This window comes from Cetorhinus maximus, chromosome 8 (assembly GCF_964194155.1).
Source record: "Cetorhinus maximus chromosome 8, sCetMax3.hap1.1, whole genome shotgun sequence".
NCBI classification, from domain to species: Eukaryota; Metazoa; Chordata; class Chondrichthyes; order Lamniformes; family Cetorhinidae; genus Cetorhinus; species Cetorhinus maximus.
In genome coordinates this window covers 69,991,092-70,009,325 of record NC_135886.1, presented here as the reverse complement: position 1 = coordinate 70,009,325, position 18,234 = coordinate 69,991,092, and the positions used below count along the sequence as shown (strand labels likewise).

General features: G+C 40.7%; 1 protein-coding gene and 1 long non-coding RNA gene across 3 annotated transcripts in view; one reads left to right on the top strand and one right to left on the bottom strand.

Moving 5' to 3' along the window:
• Positions 1–18,234, bottom strand: part of cenpi (centromere protein I) — a 97,207-nt gene that overhangs the window by 63,140 nt on the left and 15,833 nt on the right. The window contains exons 2-6 of the mRNA XM_078547012.1: positions 17,681–17,806; positions 13,551–13,669; positions 7,124–7,231; positions 6,240–6,288; positions 1,997–2,043 (exon numbers count right to left, since the gene is read on the bottom strand). Coding sequence (XP_078403138.1) covers positions 1,997–2,043; positions 6,240–6,288; positions 7,124–7,231; positions 13,551–13,669; positions 17,681–17,806 — 449 coding nt within the window. The remainder of the gene's footprint in view (positions 1–1,996; positions 2,044–6,239; positions 6,289–7,123; positions 7,232–13,550; positions 13,670–17,680; positions 17,807–18,234) is intronic.
• The window catches only part of LOC144683708 (uncharacterized), a 116,946-nt gene that overhangs the window by 91,923 nt on the left and 6,789 nt on the right, over positions 1–18,234 (top strand). For both annotated transcript variants that reach the window (XR_013577322.1, XR_013577321.1), the window contains exons 4-5: positions 5,763–5,881; positions 7,653–7,831. This is a non-coding gene — a long non-coding RNA (uncharacterized LOC144683708). The remainder of the gene's footprint in view (positions 1–5,762; positions 5,882–7,652; positions 7,832–18,234) is intronic.

Here is an 18,234-nt window from a genome sequence, read left to right as displayed (position 1 = left end):
ACCAGAAGACATCACAATCTCTGGGTAATTTACTCAGATATTTTCCTCCTCACCCATGTGATTTCATCTTTGCCATTCAATAGACCTAATTCTCCATCACAGAGCCAGATTTATTCTCAGGATTCAACGATAAACAGTGCAGGAAATTCATTACGTTAGATTTATTACAACGCTACATAAAATTGTTAAATTTATGGCAACACTTCCCTTCTACATGAGCCTTAACCTTGATCCTGCTGCTTTTCCCACTTCACAACTGCACATAATCCTAACCTTGTGCAGTACACTAATATACAACTGCCACTGCCCCCATAGCTGTTCTCATCATATGTATAACCTACCCAGCTGTTCTTGTTATACGCATAGCCTACCCAGAGTCTTCATTTTCTCCGTAAAACATATATGGGAGGTAGAATATTTGACCAGGTCTGGGTAAATATAGTTCTGTTTTGGCAACATTCAAGGACAGGCTGAGTCTCTTGTATGCAGAATTGAAGAGAGTGGTTTGCAAATCTGCTGCAGAGTGGGCAACAACACTGCAGTCATCTGCAAACTGTAGATCATATATGTCTATGGTGGTTAGTTTAGTTTTGGCACGGAGGTCAAACAGCTTTCCATCTCGGCAGTATTTAATAATCACACTAGAAGGCAGTTGATCTTTGAGGTGAACAGCCATTGTCAAGTATAGGAGTAAAGATGTCTTCCTGCAATTATATTAATTATATTATATTTAATAATGTTAAAACCCACCTGGTTCACTAATGTCCTTTAGGGAAGGAAATCTGCCATCATTACCTGGTCTGGCCTACACGTGACTCCAGATCCACAGCAATGTGCTTGACTCTAAAATGCCCTCTGAGCATGGGCAATAAATGCTGGCCTAGCCAGCGACACCTCTGTTCCATAAATGGATTTTAAAACAAAGGTAGATTGTTAATAGTATGGGGCTATAACATAGCCTTGCTTGACACTGGTCCGGATTTCGAAGGGGACTGTTTCAGATCTTCCACTCAAGACAGTTGCCGTCAAATCGTCATGGAGCAGTTACAAGATTGTTATGAGCTTTCTTGGACATCCAGATCTCTGGAGCACAATCCACAAAGCCTCACAATTTGTTCAGTCAAATGCTTTGGTCAGGTCGATGAATGCAATGACAAGTTCCTAGTGTTGTTCTCGACATTTTTCTTGCTCTTTGTTGCCGGACAAATACATTTCAGAGGTTCCTCCGGATGGTCTAAAGACCCACGGTGTCACTAGGAGGATTTTCTCAGCCACAGAAACACTCTGAAGCTCTCCTTGAAGCACGGTAGCACTGACATTAATGACTGAGAGGCGCTTGTTACCAATCTTTCAAAATGGCGAGAACTTGCCCATCAAGCTACATCACACTGAGTCCAAAGCCTTAATGATGAGGCAGAGCGACAGCAGAGAACAAATGGGAGCAAATCTTGCACTCCAGGTCCCACCGACCTCATTAGGCACATGGGGCAGGGCACCCCAAGATCGATGGGTTGTGAATCGGCCTGTTCAGTCACATGAAGACCCATGACAGAAACTTGGGACACTAAATAGATAGCACTTACGATTTGAGGGACAGCAACTGCTGCCAATGTTCTACATAAAACTTCTGCATCTTATGTGATACTGTGGTCCAGTACTGAGCAGGTCACAGCCACAGCATTTAATTAGAGTTGGCATGTAATTCAGTAAAAGAAACACCTTTAACAAGCTAGTTATAGCAAATCTAGAGCTTATGCACTTTGAAACATTCAAAACAGATATATTGCTTTCGCATACATGGTAGCAGACCCAGTAAACCTATATTTTAAAAAATGTTTTTTTAATAATTGACCTTAGAAAATTTCCACTAAGGTTACACGAGTGGCATGAAACTTGCTGCTGAGTGTCAATGGTTTTCATAACTCAATAAGTATTCAATGTTAAGCATTTTAACCTTTAGAATAGGATGTTACAAAATCAAAATTAACTAACTTACCATTTTGGATTGCAGGTCTATTAGCTTCTTGACTCTGAATCGTTTAACTGAGAAATGGCAAGAAAGTACAACATTAATAATGCTACATTTATTTAAAAGAAAATAAAATGCCAATCAATCTTAAATCAGATTTTCACAATTGAAAAAAAAAATACAAGAGAATGCAAGGATTACTTTTCCATCCTCTCAGGGCTGCTCAACTCCCAAGTTTCCGTTTTCAACCAGGAGAACTATACGTCAAGACACCAGGAGCACAACAATTCAGCAATCTCCCAACAGACATTATACCAGAAATGAGACAACCAGGATGGTTTAAAAAGCATGCACTTCTCTCCATTTTTCTTCTACATCCACCTTTCATGGAAAGATAGATTTGTTCCACTCAGCAGTCTTTTGGAACTGACAACTCATCATAACTGCTGTCATAAGAACCGTACATTTTAAACAAGAGCACAGATCAATTTTCAGATTTTCCAACTAGGACTTCAGTTGCAACAGACTTAATAGTTTGGATTTTGTGGTTGTAATGATGACAGAACTATCAGTGTTTGCTATCAGTGGAAGTGTAAAGCTGGCAGCAACACCTGACATCCACACATGCAATTAAATGCAGAAATCCAAAAGATGCTGTCAGTGATCACCTGTTCCTCACAGGATGTGCCATTGAAGTTTCCACAGATAGAAACCATTTGAAATGACATGAACTTCCACTTTTACGCTAGTAGTCTCACTGTAAAAAAAATCCTTGAAAAAAGGTTATGCCTTGATGAATGAGGTGTATCTGCATACTAAGTTCATAATTACTGAACAACTTCTCTGGCCCTGAAAAACTAATTTTATATTCATGGAATGTCAAATTTCTCCATTATGGTAAATGTCCCAAAGGTTTTTAATATAATAAAATTGATTTTTCTTTAAAGTTTATGATATTTCATCTTCTACCTTAATCCCATGTGTATGTTTCAAACCTTATTTCACACTGTAAAATGATTAAAAAGTGAAAGATAATTAGAGCATTTTACTTCCTGGTTTTCCATGTGAGAATTCTTCAATGTGATCAGCTGCTTAAGATGCTTGATGTCACCACTGTTGCTGAACACCCAAGATCCCTATTGTTGGTACCAGAATTAAACTAGCTTCAGGAAAGGTAAAATCCATATCAGAGATGGCTAGATATTTGCGCAAAGCTTTCTTCAAGGTCAGTTGCACCTTGCTGACTGAAAACTTATGGCAAATATTGTCTACAAGGACATTTTTGCCATAGAGAAATTAGGGTGGAAATCAACGGACATGATTCTCAGAATCGTAAATTTAAGCTACAAAGGTATGACTTAATGTAAGTCATGGCTATGAAAAGAATTTACTCAAATTGATCCTAAGGCAGATGTATCTTCAGAGTTTTGGACAGCCATGACACGAAAGCCAGCCTGGTTTCCAAGGATCTATGCTTGCCCCCACGTCCTCTTCGCGTACATATTACCCATTGGCGACATCATCTATTGACCCAAGGTCATGCCAATGATGCTCAAATCTGCTCCTCAATCACCTCTAGGCCTCCAGGATTCCAAGCCGACATCAAGGCACAGGTGAGTGCCAATTTTCAGCACCCCCACCCCGTAAAACAGCACTTCCTGACTAATCACTAATAGTTGAGCCATATGGCTTAAACCTATGTGGTATTGCCTGCCTTTGCCCCTTCACCACTGAAGCCCTTAATGTTTGTCACCTCCAGACTCAATTATGCCATTGCGCTCCTTGCCAACCTATCTTCAAATTTTCATAAACTCCAACTTCTCCAAAATGTAGCAATCCATGTCATATCATGCACCAATAGCTATTATATCCTTGCTAACCCAAATTGACTCTGTTCCAATACATTACATATAAAACCCCTGTTCTCATCCCCAATTTCATTTCGCTCTATTTCTGTTTGCAGTAGCCCTCTTCTGCACCCTTAAGGTTCTATGATGCTGACCTCTTATGTATCCTCCCCCTCCCATTACACCACTATAGCGGTGCAGTCGTCACTTACTTCAGCCAAATGCTCAAAACTCCCTTCCTAAAACATTACACCATTAAAAACCTGCTCAAACCCCATCTCCTTAAGAAGGGCGATACTTGCAATGGAGGAAGTTAAAGGAGGTTCACTAAGTTGATTCCTGGGTTTTCTTATGAGGAAAGATTTGAGTAGATTGGGCTTATATTCATTGGAGTTTGGAAGAACAAGAGGTGGTCTTATTGAAACATAAGATTCTGAAGGGCTTGACTGGATAAAGGCTGAGAGGATGTTTCTCTTTGTGAGGGAAATCTAGAACAAGGGAGCAGTTTCATAATAAGGGGACTCTCACTTAAGACAGAGATGATTTTGTGCGCGTGTGCATTGGGGAGTTGTGGCAGGGGGAAGAGAAAGAAGATGGACAAAAGACCACAATCCTAGGACTTAAGAGTATAGGAGAAGAAACAGGACTGCAGAGTGAAAATGTATATTTGAAGATGAAGGTTTTAAAATTATTATGCTGGAATGACGGGTCAGATGGCCAAATTAGGGTAACAAGAGTCAGGTATTTGCCAATGGGACTTTACATAGGATGCATATACGTTGCTGTATTGCAGCTAAATATAATTGTGATCATCTGAACTTTGGAATAAAAGTGACCAATTTATGGATGGGATAAAGTCAACCAGCAATAAATTATATAGTTGCTCTTACATTTTCTTAGGTATATTTTGACTTCAAGAATTTCAATTGCTTTAGTGAATCTCTAAAAAAAACTTTCAAACCACATTCAAGATTGAGTGTACAGAGTTTGACAAACTAACGGATTTCACCCCAAACTCCAGATACTTTCTGACACTGAACCACACTGTCCACAAACTCCTATCCTATTCGACCCCAAGATCTTACAAGACGGTCTACTTCCACCTAAAATACTGGCTGCCATAAGCCCAACCACAGCCAATCTGCTGCTGAAACATTTGTGCATACCTATGTAACATCCACATTCGACTATTACAGTCTTCTCCTTACCAACCTGTCACACATCACCCTCAAACTTCAGTTCGCCCAAAACACTGTTGCCAACATCCAATCCTGTACCAAGACTAACTCATGGGCCCTCAGTCCTTGCTGACCTGGCTGCTGATCCTCAAATTTAAAATTCTCCTTAAACTTAAGTCCTTTCATGGCTTACCTCTTCCCATCTCTGTAGCCTCCTGCCCAACCCAAATTTCACCAGTAATCTGGCCTCTGGGGCATCTTTCCCATCCTCCTCCCACTTTTGGCAGCTGTGGCTTCAGCCCCTGAGGACTCAACAGTTTAGAATTCCCTCCTTAAACTCCACTGCATCTCCATCTCACTTTCTTTCAAGACCCTCCTTAAATCACACTTCTTTGACCACTCTTTTCATCTCACCATCTAATATCTAATCCTTTGGCTTGTCATTTTTTTTAAATCTCACCACAGTGAGGAACTTTGAGATGTTTTTGTAGGTTAATGGTGTTTTATAACTGCATGCTGTTGTTATAACTCAATGTGCCACCAAAATTGCATGCTACAAAATAGAATGAGCAACAAGCAGGTTGCAATAGGTTGCAGTGTATTTTGCATCCTGCACCTGCCATCAGCAAGGCTACACTGGCAGTCTTCCAAAATTTGCTCAGGTCTTCTCAAGCATGGATACAACTTGTCATAATACCCCATTTAACTACATCAATCCCATGTTATCAAACTATGAATTGTAATGAGTTTTTTTGATCCTTATCATAGGATGTGGGCATCACAACACTTATTTGCCCTTCAACTGATTGGCTTGCTAGGTCATTTCAGAAGGCAATTAAGAGTCAAGCACATTTTGTGGGTCTGGAGTTACATGTAGGCCAGATCCAGTAAGTATGGCAGATTTCCGTCCCTAAAAATAATACTTTATATAGCTCAATTGGGCAAGGAAAATGTTATATCATGACCGAATAAATTAGCTGCAAACACTCTATATGCAACTTAGCTACATACTGGGAACACATTTTTAAGCATAGTTAGCGATTAATGTCTCTGGGCCACATCTACACAACAGCCACCCCTATTTGATTCTCAAAATATTGACAGCCACGATGACGTCTAATACACAAACACATCATTGCAAAATCCAAAGACAAGTCTTTCCTTTTGTATGCGCCAGTTATCAGAAAATTTAATATACAGTTTTAATTTTTGACACAGAATACTGCTGCTGCTTTTGCTACTTACCATTTTCCTTTTTAGTTAGCAGGTACAATAGGTGGCATATATAGGGACACTGGAAAGAAAAAAAATCTTTTCTGAATCACGGTTCAAAGATCAAAATGCTGAAGTTAAATATTTTGGTGTGAACAATTTTACATAAAAAAGCTGAAAAACTCTAAGTTCCAGAGTTTTCTTTGTACACTGCTTGAGTTGCTTTCATTACAGGTGGTAAGCAAATTTGATTACCAATGGTTTATTAATTTATAACTATTGTGTGGTACATGACAAAAAAATTAACAAGCTTCCAAAAAAGCTAAGTGATTATAAGCCCTTTTTTAAACAAATAGAATTGTAACTTGTATTTACAGCACAAGTCACTTAATCATGCCCTTGCATTTAGAAAGTTGAGCAGAGTTTAATCAATGAATAAAATAAAGGATTCAACACATCAGATACACAGAAACTATTTCTGCTGGTGGATGAGTCCAGAGCAAGAGGGCATCCTCTTGAAATTAGAGCTGTGCCATTTAGGGATGAAATTAGGAAGCACTTTCTCTACATGAAGGGTGGTGGAACTGTTGAACATTCTCTCCCACAAGGCTGTGAATGCTGGGTCCTTTGAAATTTTCAAAATCAAGAACATTAGATTTTTATTAGGTTCCCATGTTCCACACAATAGCTCTTTTCAACCTTGTCAGTGTCTTGCATAAAAGGTCTGAGGCCTTCAACTAGCTATTGCAATTTTAAGAAAAAAATTGCCCAGTCTCTACCATGCAAAGCCAACAGCTGGTTAACAAACTTAACTTTAGCCAGTTATGAGACTACAGTTCCACCCTCCTTCCTTATCCCCCAGTTACATCCACTGCATCCAATTTACCCAATCAGGGACAATTTGTAGCATTTCTTACCAGCTTGTCATTCTGAAGGTAGAAGAAAATGATGCCATACAATGAATGTAATTGCTTCTTTGAGTCCAAAAGATCAAACACGGTTAACAACCATCTGATAAACAGCACCTGCAAAGCAGAGAAATCAACTTCCAATCAGGCAGTGTTTAATTTGTATGTCAGTTGCATCCTGCCCCTCTCTATGTGGTTGGATTTGTACCATCCTTCTCCAAAAAAGTGTTATTAATTTTGCATTTCAACAATAATAAGCCAACTTCTGCACAGCTTCTGCCTACTCTTCTGCAGAAACATTGCAAATCTATTTGGAAAATTGAGTCCTCATCTTCTGCACATTCATTCATTTCTGGGTGTCCTTTTACAGAACTTGTCTAAAGTAGAACAGAGCTATAACGGTGGTGGGCCCAGAAGGGAAAAACAAATGAGATACAAGATAGCAAACTAAAGCTGTCAAGCCGTCTGTATCACTGTGTTCACTCCACATGTCATCTTGCCATTGAAACAAGGCTAACCAGGCCCTTTATATCTACAGATGGTGAACCTTGCGCTTGCTGTGAAGAATTTAAGATTTAAAATGTAGAGTCAACATCAGAAATGTTAATCTAGTCATTTATTTTCCAGGTGGCGATTCACCCATTTTGTACTCCAGATTTTCCACTTGCCCCAAGAACAATACTGTTTCATCGATCAAGCAGTAGGTGCAAACCAAAGGTAAAATTATTTTCATTCATTTACACACTATTTTGTCTCAACTCTGATAATTAATAGCAACTATATTTGTTTGGAGGGTATCTCAACTCTGACTTACACAGCCTGCTCTCAGAACCAACGTTGCTTGGCAGTTGACCTTTTTCAGGCACGTAAACATTGCTGGTTTTTCCTCATTGTGGAAATTTTTACCCCTCATTGACCATCTACAAGGCAATTCCTTCCTACACACCCAACTTCAGGCCTCTTGTCTTTAGTGCTCAAACTTCAAGACCCCATACCCTGATCACAGAACCATCAACGTCTCCAGATCCTGAAACATGTCTCAATATTTCACGTGTCTCAATTTCTAAATCCAAGGTCCCTTCTCCCAGTGATCCACCAAATGCTCCGACAAACTCATTTCCAGTATTTTCAGGGTTCCTTTCCTCTTTCCAATACTCCCAGATGCCAGAACCTTCAATATATTGCTAGAACCCAAAAGCCAGTGGCCAGAATCAGAGAAAGGAAGAAGAAAAGAACTTGCATATATTCAGCATCCTTCATTTTCTCACAATATCCCAAAGCACTGTACCGAGATAGATAGGTTCTTGATTGGTAAGGGGACCAAAGGTTACGGGGAGAAGGTGGGAGAATGGGATTGAGAAACTTATCAGCCATGATTGAATGGCGGAGCAGACTCGATGGGCCAAATGGCCTAATTTCTGCTCCTATGTCTTATGGTCTTATGTACAGGTAATGAGGTATTTTTGAACTGTAGTTTAATGTAGGAAACACAGCAACCAATTTGCATTTAGCAAGGCTCCACCAACAGCAATGAGATAACGAGCAGATAATTTGTTTTAGGGATTCTGGCTGAGAGATAATTGGTGGCTAGGACACCAAGAAGAACTCCCCTGCTCCTCTTCAAATAGTCAGCTGTGGCTCAGTTCATAGCACCCTCGCCTTTGAATCAGAGGGTTGTGGGTTCATGTCCCACTCCCGGAAACCAAGAACTGTGATTGTACTCGAAAGAGTTGCAATCTGTGACTGTTGATAACTCGAAAGAGTTTCAAATAGTGCTATTGGATCTTTTTGATCAAACTGAGGGGTAGATGAGGCCTCAGTTCAATGTCTTATCTGAACGCAGCACCTCAGGCACTGTAACACTCCCTCAGTATTACAGTGGAGTGTCAGCTTAGATTATGGGCTCATGCCATATAGTGCTGGATCTCAGCCTCCCACCTCAAAATAAGATATTCCACCCCCTCCCCCTGACACAATGTGCTCAATGTCTGGCCCAATATGACCCTAATCCCTATAATTTTTTTCATCATGACCCCTCCCATCGTTTAGCTGCACTCATCCACTGCTCTGTCAGCTTTTCTTCCAGTTATGATTCTTCATGGTGCTAATTCACCACTGAATATTCTAACAGCAGAAATCTTTGCAAGCACTTGAAGTGAATTCAAATGTAGCACTTGAAGTAAATAAATTTACATGTAGTCTTAATTGTTAAAATGCCTTAGTAAATAGCGAGGATAAATAAAAGGAAGACATAGACAGGCTGGTGAAATAATTGAAATATAGGTGTAATTTAACACAAAGGGATTCGAAGAATGGTTACATTACAGGGGGCCATTTAGCCCAACGTGTCCATGCCTGTCCTCTGCAAGATTCAGTTTGGTAGGAAGAATGAAGCTAGGCAATATAAATTAAATGTTACAATTTTAAAAAGGGTGCAGGAATAGAGACCTGAGGGCATATGCACACAATTCTTTGAAAGTGGAATGACAGGTTGAGAAGGATGTTAAAAAAGGAATAGTGGATTACTGTCTATAGAAACAGAAGCAGAATACAAAAGTAAGGAATTAATGCTAAACCTTTACAAACATTAAGTTTCCAGCTGGAGTACTGTGGCCAATTCAAGACACCAAACTTCAGGAAGGATGTCAAAACCTTACAAAGAAAGCAGAGGTAATTTACAAGAATGGTACCAGAGATGGAATGCTTCAGTTACATGGATAGGTTAGAGATCCTGGGCTGCTCTCTTGAGCAGAGCAAGTTAAAGAAGAGCTTTGATAGAGGTATTCAAAATCATAAATCGTTTTGATAATCAACAAGGTTTCCAGCAACAGTTGGGTTGGTAACTGGGGAACACAGGTTTAAAGTGATTGGCAAAAGAACCAGAGGCGATTTGAAGTATTTTTTTATGCACCGAGTTGCGATCTGGAATGCACTGCCTGAAAAGGCAATGAAATATTCAATAATAACATTAAAAAAGTAACTTGAATAAACACTTGGAAAGGAAACAATTACTGGGCTATGGTGAAAGAGCAGGGGAGTGGGAATAGTTGGGCAGCTGTTTCAAAGAGCTAGCACAAACACAATGGCCCAAATGGCATCATTTTGTACTCAGTATGATTCAAAGAGGTGCCAAGGATAAATCCTTGTGGTCCCAAAGATAACACTATAAGGCAGCAAGGGAAGTCATGCTGAAGATCCTTTTCACAATCAGATATTGAAGCAGTACATGTGCTGCCTTCTCATTGGCAATGCTAAGAGAAATCAACTAATTTTCAATGAATGTTCTGAACCTCCCCCCAGGTGACTAGAATTAATGATACAAAGTTTAGTTCACCAGCTGAACGTACAGCTGTTGACAGATCAATATTCTGGTACTCTACAACTGCATTCACTTGGGTACTGGAGAGAGAGTGGCAAAGGATTGTGGAACCACATGGATTCTCTCCCTTTGCAGAGTTGTAGTTACAAAGAATACAGCAGGACCAGCAGCAAACTTTCTCAATTAATATACATCTTGTGCTCTTGCTGCTGCTGCCTTCCACAACACTTCTGTGTTTCTGGCACCAAATTCAAAATACCAATAACCTAACACTATGATTACGTCCATTAAAATAAAACAGAAAACCAACTGGCAATTTCCTCAAGTAAAAGCAACTGATAAAGGATGTAGTAGCTGCCCTTTTTGATTTCCCTTGTCGAAAACCAATATTTTGTTAAGTTTGCTTGACTCTTGATTTCACCACAAAATGAAAGTTGTGTCAAGCTTCCACTTAAATATTGTTTTACTAAAGTGGTGGGCTGAATGCCAAGGCATGATTTTGAACTGTGAAAACTTTGTTACTCAGATTCTGATGTGCAAATCGAAATAAATCAGCAGCGTTACATCAAGTTCGTTCCAATTATAATTTGATTCGTAGCTCACCTTCTGCCAGGCCAATTCCTACTTTGTGCTGAGCCAGCTGAGTCTATTATTACCTCTTACATTGTGTTATAGAAAAGGAAAAATTAAAAGCACAGTTTAGATATCTGCTTTTGATTGCTAATGATCCTTGCTGGAAAAACATGCATGGCTGAAACTACAGATGGGGTATAAAGATAAATTAGATGAAAACCCTCAGGAAATGCATGATGTTCAATTATCTAAGTATCCTCTGCTGTAACTCTGGCACGGCTAATACCTATAGGGCCAAGTCCTGAAGCAGGCATTTCAGCTCTCATTAGGCAACTTAAAAGGGTTGTGAATTTTGGAATTGTCTACCCCAGGGAGGTGTGGATGTTCAATCACAGAATCACACAGTGCAGAAGAGGCCCTTCGGCCCATCAAGTCTGCACCGACACGTGAGAAACACCTGACCTTCCTACCTAATCCCATTTACCAGCACTTGGCCCATAGCCTTGAATGTTATGACGTGCCAAGTGCTCATTCAGGTACTTTTTAAAGGATGTGAGGCAACCCGCCTCCACCACCCTCCCAGGCAGCGCATTCCAGACCGTCACCACCCTCTGGGTAAACAAGTTTTTCCTCACATCCCCCCTAAACCTCCTGCCCCTCACCTTGAACTTATGTCTCCTCGTGACTGACCCTTCAACTAAGGGGAACAGCTGCTCCCTATCCACCCTGTCCATGCCCCTCAATCTTGTACACCTCAATCAGGTCGCCCCTCAGTCTTCTCTGCTCCAACAAAAACAACCCAAGTCTATCCAACCTCTTTTCATAACTTAAATGTTTCATCCCAGGCAACATCCTGGTGAATCTCCTCTTCACTCCAGCCAGTGCAATCACATCCTTCCTATAATGTGGCGACCAGAACTGCACACAGTACTCCAGCTGTGGCCTCGCCAAGGTCCTATACAACTCCAACATGATCTCCCTACTTTTGTAATCTATGCCTCGGTTGATAAAGGCAAGTGTCCCATATGCCTTTTTCACCACCCCACTAACATGCCCCTCCACCTTCAGAGATCTATGGACACACACGCCAAGGTCCCTTTGTTCCTCCGAGCTTCCTAGTGTCATGCCGTTCATTGAATACTTCCTTGTCAAATTACTCCTTCCAAAGTGTATCACCTCACACTTTTCAGGGTTAAATTCCATCTGCCACTTATCTGCCCATTTGACCATCCCGTCTATATCTTCCTGTAGCCCAAGACACTCAACCTCACTGTTAACCACCCGGCCAATCTTTGTGTCATCCGCAAACTTACTAATTCTACCCCCCACATAGTCATCTATGTCGTTTATATAAATGACAAACAATAGGGGACCCAGCACATATCCCTGTGGTACACCACTGGACACTGGCTTCCAGTCACTAAAGCATCCTTCTGTCATCACCTTCTGTCTCCTACAACTAAGCCAATTTTGAATCCACCTTATCAAATTACCCTGTATCCCACGTGCATTTGCCTTCTTTATAAGTCTCCCATGTGGGAACTTGTCAAAGGCTTCGCTGAAATCCATATAAACTACATCAACTGCACTACCCTCATCTACACACCTGGTCACTTCCTCAATAAATTCAATCAGTCATTGAGTATATTCAAGACAGCGGTCAATAGATTTTTGGATATTGTTATGAGACAGCCTTTCGGTAAATCCGAGTTATTCAAAAATCCCAGAGGGAAACTTTAAATTCAGGAATCAGACCACCAGTTCTCCTGAGGTTTTATATTAAACTAAATGAAACATTTCATTACGTTACAACACGTTGAACACATACACATGGCTACAACTTACTACGATCAGAACTTTTAACAAATTCCCAAGCTAATCTCCATTAAGGCAACAGCAACCTTTCGGCTTAACCAGGCACCAGGCAAAGCATTTTCACTGTACAAATTCAAAATGAGGTTCCTTTCACTTTGGTTCCTGTGGCGATAGTTGTAGGCTTACAGCTAACTTAATCTTACATTGCCTCTGCCCTTCACACACAAAACTGCTGAAGTTATACCTAGCACAGCTCATTGAATGTAAATTCTCATTGTATCATTAGCCTCTTCTAACAATAAAACCCCTTTCATAGTACCAATTTTATTAATAATTTAAACATATTGCTTGGTCTCTGTTCGCTAGGTGCCAGATTTCACTCGCCTTCTTGAAAGCTCTGTTCAAAAAATACAAATACATTCTCACTTACATTTCAAAACTATTACACATCAAAACAACCAGACTAGCTGTCTTTAATCCAATTAAGACACACCCACAGACAAAGCCTCTATTTTAAAAGAAAAATATTTTCCAATAATATTATATACATTAATAGCTTTATGGCAGATACTAAGAGAATTAACAGATAGACGTATAGTGCGTGAAGGCGGAGTTGAGATAGAAGATCAGTCATCAACTTGTTGATTTGGAGACCAGACTCGATGGATCAAACAGCCTACTCCAGCTCCTATTTCTTATGTTTTTGTGTTATTTTCTACACTGACTAACCTGGACATTGATGGTAGGTTTCCTTGTACACATCCAAGAGATAGCGTTTGTCACTGCACTTTCTGGGACCGTGGAGGCAGGAATAAGGCACTTTAAGAGGCGCGTATTAAATCTGTCAACTGTAAAAATTAACATACAAATCATTAGTGTTTTATTCCGGTGAAAAGGGGAAATTTATGAATATTAAAAATATTACGCATTTTACAAAAGGCTAACTTGAAAACCAACTACAGTTTGCAAAGGTACAGCTGTGTACACTATCATGCTTACCATCATTGATGTCAACAGAATAGCCCTATTTGAAGGTTTATATGACGGCAATAAACGAATTTAAGAAAAATTAAACGGCTGTTCGGTAGCCCAGAACTTGTATTGCTGAAGATAAGAGACATGCTATCAATGCTTTTCGTCTTGCACTCATCAGGACAGCTACGCAAATAAACCAACAGTGAAGAGAACAACTTCTGCTGCATGAAACGAGAGTGCTGATTGGTTGGCAAGTGGACTCCTATTGATAGAGACATTGCCATGGAGAATAAAGAAGAGAACAGTTAACTGGCAGCCTTTTGTTTCAAATTCAAACCAGGCAGATGGACTCTGGTCAAGGCATTGCCATGGGGAATGAACCTGGGAATGGCTGTCCTCCAAAGCTTTGGTTCAGTTGGAAAAGGCGTGATGCGTGGACATGCTCCTTCTGTCTGCAAAGGACAATGCTAGGTGTGTGAATATATGTGGCTTCTAGCATGTGTAAGTGAGCCACACTACAAGCCCGACTGATAATCTTAAATTGGTTTTCAGTGAAATTCTTAATAAAATCAAGGTTGTTTAGCAAGTGTTGTCCAATCATGGAATCACATCTAATGTTCGACACCATGTTTTGAGTTCTGCAAGCATGGGCTGGTTGGGTACAGTCAGTACTTTGCCTGTTGCGAACAGCCAAGGGAATGTGCTGTTTGACACGATCCTCCAGTCGTTGGGACATATGGCTAATATACCTGGCATCGCAGAGGCACTGAAATTCATATACCACATTACACATTTGTGTGCGATAGACAGAACATCTTTTTGGCTTGACAGCAGGATCCTGCTAGTGAAGAATACCACTCACGTTGTTACTACGTAGTAACAGCATACAACAGCTAGCTTCACCTGTTGCTCAAACGTTTGAGACACCTTACCCTTTCAGGGTAACCTAAGGGCCAAAAGCGGTGGCCTTAGGTCCATTCACGAGTTTGCGCGATTTGCAGCAAGCAATGATCTGATCAGGGTAGCCATTACCCCATAGGATGGCTTTGATGTGCCCTGTTTCGGCATCAAGCTTGCATGGAGAGAAAATGGCTAGGGCCTATTTACAACGTTGCCAATAAGGCCAATCCTATAGCGTGTTAAACTATAGGAATCCCAATGTGTATATTGACCAGTGAAGGCAGGCTTGCAGTAGACAGTGGTAGAGAGCCCATTGGCAGATTTCTCAACTAGCACGTCAAGGAAAGTGAGCTCATTTGACTGCTCCATTTCAAAGGTGAATTTGAGCGCAGGATGGAGCCCATTAAGGTGTGTAAAGACATTCTTACATGTAGCTGCGGATTCATATATAGCAAACATATCATCTACATATCAGAAATATGCAAGGGGTAGGAGGTTAGGTGTCATTCCATCGAAGATACGTTTCTTGTGGAAACCAACAAAGGTGTTTGAGAGAGCTGGGCCTTGAGGGGATCGCAAGGCAACACCATCTATTTGGGCATACATGATGTTGTTAAAACTGAACTCAATTGCACAAGTTGCTGAGTTCATGAGTTGAATGAGTACAGATTCAGACATTGGCAGTGCATCTAGATTGCCATGATTTAGTGATGTGGTGCAAATGTCTCTGGCTTCCTTGAGCGGTACATTGGTGATTCGGCTAGCAATGTCAAATGAGCACATGGATAAGGCATTGCTATCAATCTGTAAGTCCTGAATGGTCTTTGCAAAGGTGGAGGAATCGTTCGCCATGGAAAACTTGCTCAGAACTGGTTGTAGCAACTCGCCCAACCATTCAGCTAATTCATGTTGTGCACAACCAGTCATAGATAAGGCAGGGTGTAAAAGGACATCATTTTTGTGTGTCTTGGGCAGCCCATACATAAGCGGACGCAGTGAGCAATGAGGATGAATCCTGTCATATATACCACCGAGCAGCTCATTACTCTTACACATGCCCAACAAGTGTTTTTGGAACTTGCTTTCAAGCAGGGCTGTTCAGTCGTGCTTAGTAGCAGGCCCAATGGATACAAATTTGGGCCCATCATCAAGAATAGCGTGCATTTTGGTGATATAGTCAGACTTGTTGAGGATGACTATTCCAGTCCCTTTGCCGGGTTTACAGGTGTGCATGATTGGGTTGGCCTTCAGGCTGCACAATGCTAGCAGGCATTTGTGTTGCATGTGAAAATCAGCCAAGTCATTTAGAACCCTGCAATATGTGCACACTAGATCAGCTAGGTGTGCTTTCAAGGATTCAGCATCTTCAGTGGATGCTGGTTTGTGGTGGGATAGCTGGGAGTAGAGGAGCTCGAACTCAGCAAATACCTTTTCCCATTTGATATTGGACAGAAGCACACCAAAATTGAAGCCATGCACAGGAACAAATTTCTCACTTTCAGAGAGTTTGTGGTCAGAAAGATTTACTACATGTTTGGTGAAGTCATTAATTGCACTGCCAAGCTGCTTCTGAGAGTTTACAGTGCAGGTGTGCTTCAAGCAGGTATTGTTTATCGTGCAGTCATCAATTAAGGCAATATAGCAGCACAACCAGATCAAATTGAAAAATGAAAGGAATTTGCGCACCTCTGACCAAGTGCAGTGAATGACACGGCATAAATTAGTTATCATTACACATCTTAATGAGCTCTATGTTGCGCTCAAATTCACCTTTGAAATGGAACAAACGAGCTTATTTTCCTTGATGTGTTTGTTAAGATTCTCTACTACTGTCTACCGGAATCCAACCTTCACTTGTCAATATACATATTAGGGTTCTTACAGTTCCATGTGCTAAGATTGGCCTTACTGGCAACCTCGTAAATAGGGCCTGAGCCATTTGCTCACCGTGCAAGCACGATGCTGAAATAGGGCACATCAAAGCCATCCTGTGGGATAATAGCTACCCTGATCAGATTATTACTCACTGTATATCACGCAAACTCATGAATGGGCCTAAGGCCGCCACTTTTCGCCCTGAAAAGTGCCTAATCTACCTTAGATGGGTACGGTATCTCAAAACTCTGATCTGCAGGTGAAGCTAGCCTTTTGCACACCATTACCATGCAGTAGTAACACGTGGTATTCTCCACTAACACGAGGCTGCCATCAAGCCAAAAAGACGTTTTCCCTATCACACAAATGAGTAATGTGGTATATGAATCTCAGTGCCGGAGTGATGCCAGGTGTGAAGGCCGTACGTCCCAACGACTGGCAGATCGTGTCAAATAGCACGTCCCCTTGGCTGTTCGCAACAGGCAAAGTACTGACTGTACCCAACCAACCCATGTTTGCAAACTCAAAATATATAGTGTCCAACATTAGATGTGATTACACAATTGGACAACACTTGTTAAACAATTGTGATTGTATGAAGAATTACATTGAAAACCAATTTAAGATTATCAGTCGGGCTCGCAGTGTAGCTAGAAAACACATATATTCATTCAGAGTCCTGTCCTTCTGTCTGCATGTTCACGCATTCCGTCTCTTCAACTAAACAAAAGCTTGAGGGACAGCCATTTCCTGGTCTATTCCTCATGGCAATGTCTTGACCAGAGTCAACATGCCTGGTCTGAATTTGAAACAAAAGCTTGCCAGTTAACAGTTCTCTGCTGCACTGTCTATGGTAACACCTCTACCAATCAGAGTCCACCTGCCATACAATCAGCACCTCTCTTCTCATGCAATATAAATCATTGTTCCCTTACTGATGGTTTACCTTGCGTAGCTGTCCTGATGAGTGCAAGATGAAAAGCTTCAACAGCATGTCTCTTTTTTCACCAATACTCAAAAAATAAAATTCTTAGTAAGGCCTCTCTTTATTCGGTACCATTTTCTTTTTTAAATATCAAAATGAACAACTCTACAAAGAGATCCTTTACCTAGTCTGGCACTCATAGCCACATCCAGAAGCAGCTCAATTACATCTGGTAACAACCCCTTCTCAAAAGCAATGCCTTCAATTGCTTCCAGATGAAGATTTCCATTTGATGCAGTTCGTTCCTTCACTGAACAAAAAGGGGGAAAAAAAGAGTAATTAATGCACTTTCTACACATTAATACACGCACACATATTTAGACCTAATTCTGTCTCACTTTGTCTCTAAATATTCACTTTCCAGCTTGTGCTCAGCAGGTGCATGTCACCAAATACTAATCGTGAAGAGGGATCCTTGCAAAATTTTCCTCTAACTCAAAAGCATCATGGACAAATGCAGCAATCCAATTGCTGAAACATTTGGTTTATCGTGTGTAAGTCAATATTCTCAGCAATAATTGATGAATTCAAAGTTGCAGATTAAACTGCTGGACAAAAACCTGGAAGCAGCATTAATTTGTGTTATGTCTGATAAGTTGCCAAATTGCGAAAAATATTCATGTGAAGTACACTCACTGCATGGTGTCCAAGAAAATTTTGTCTAAAATTAGTGCATGT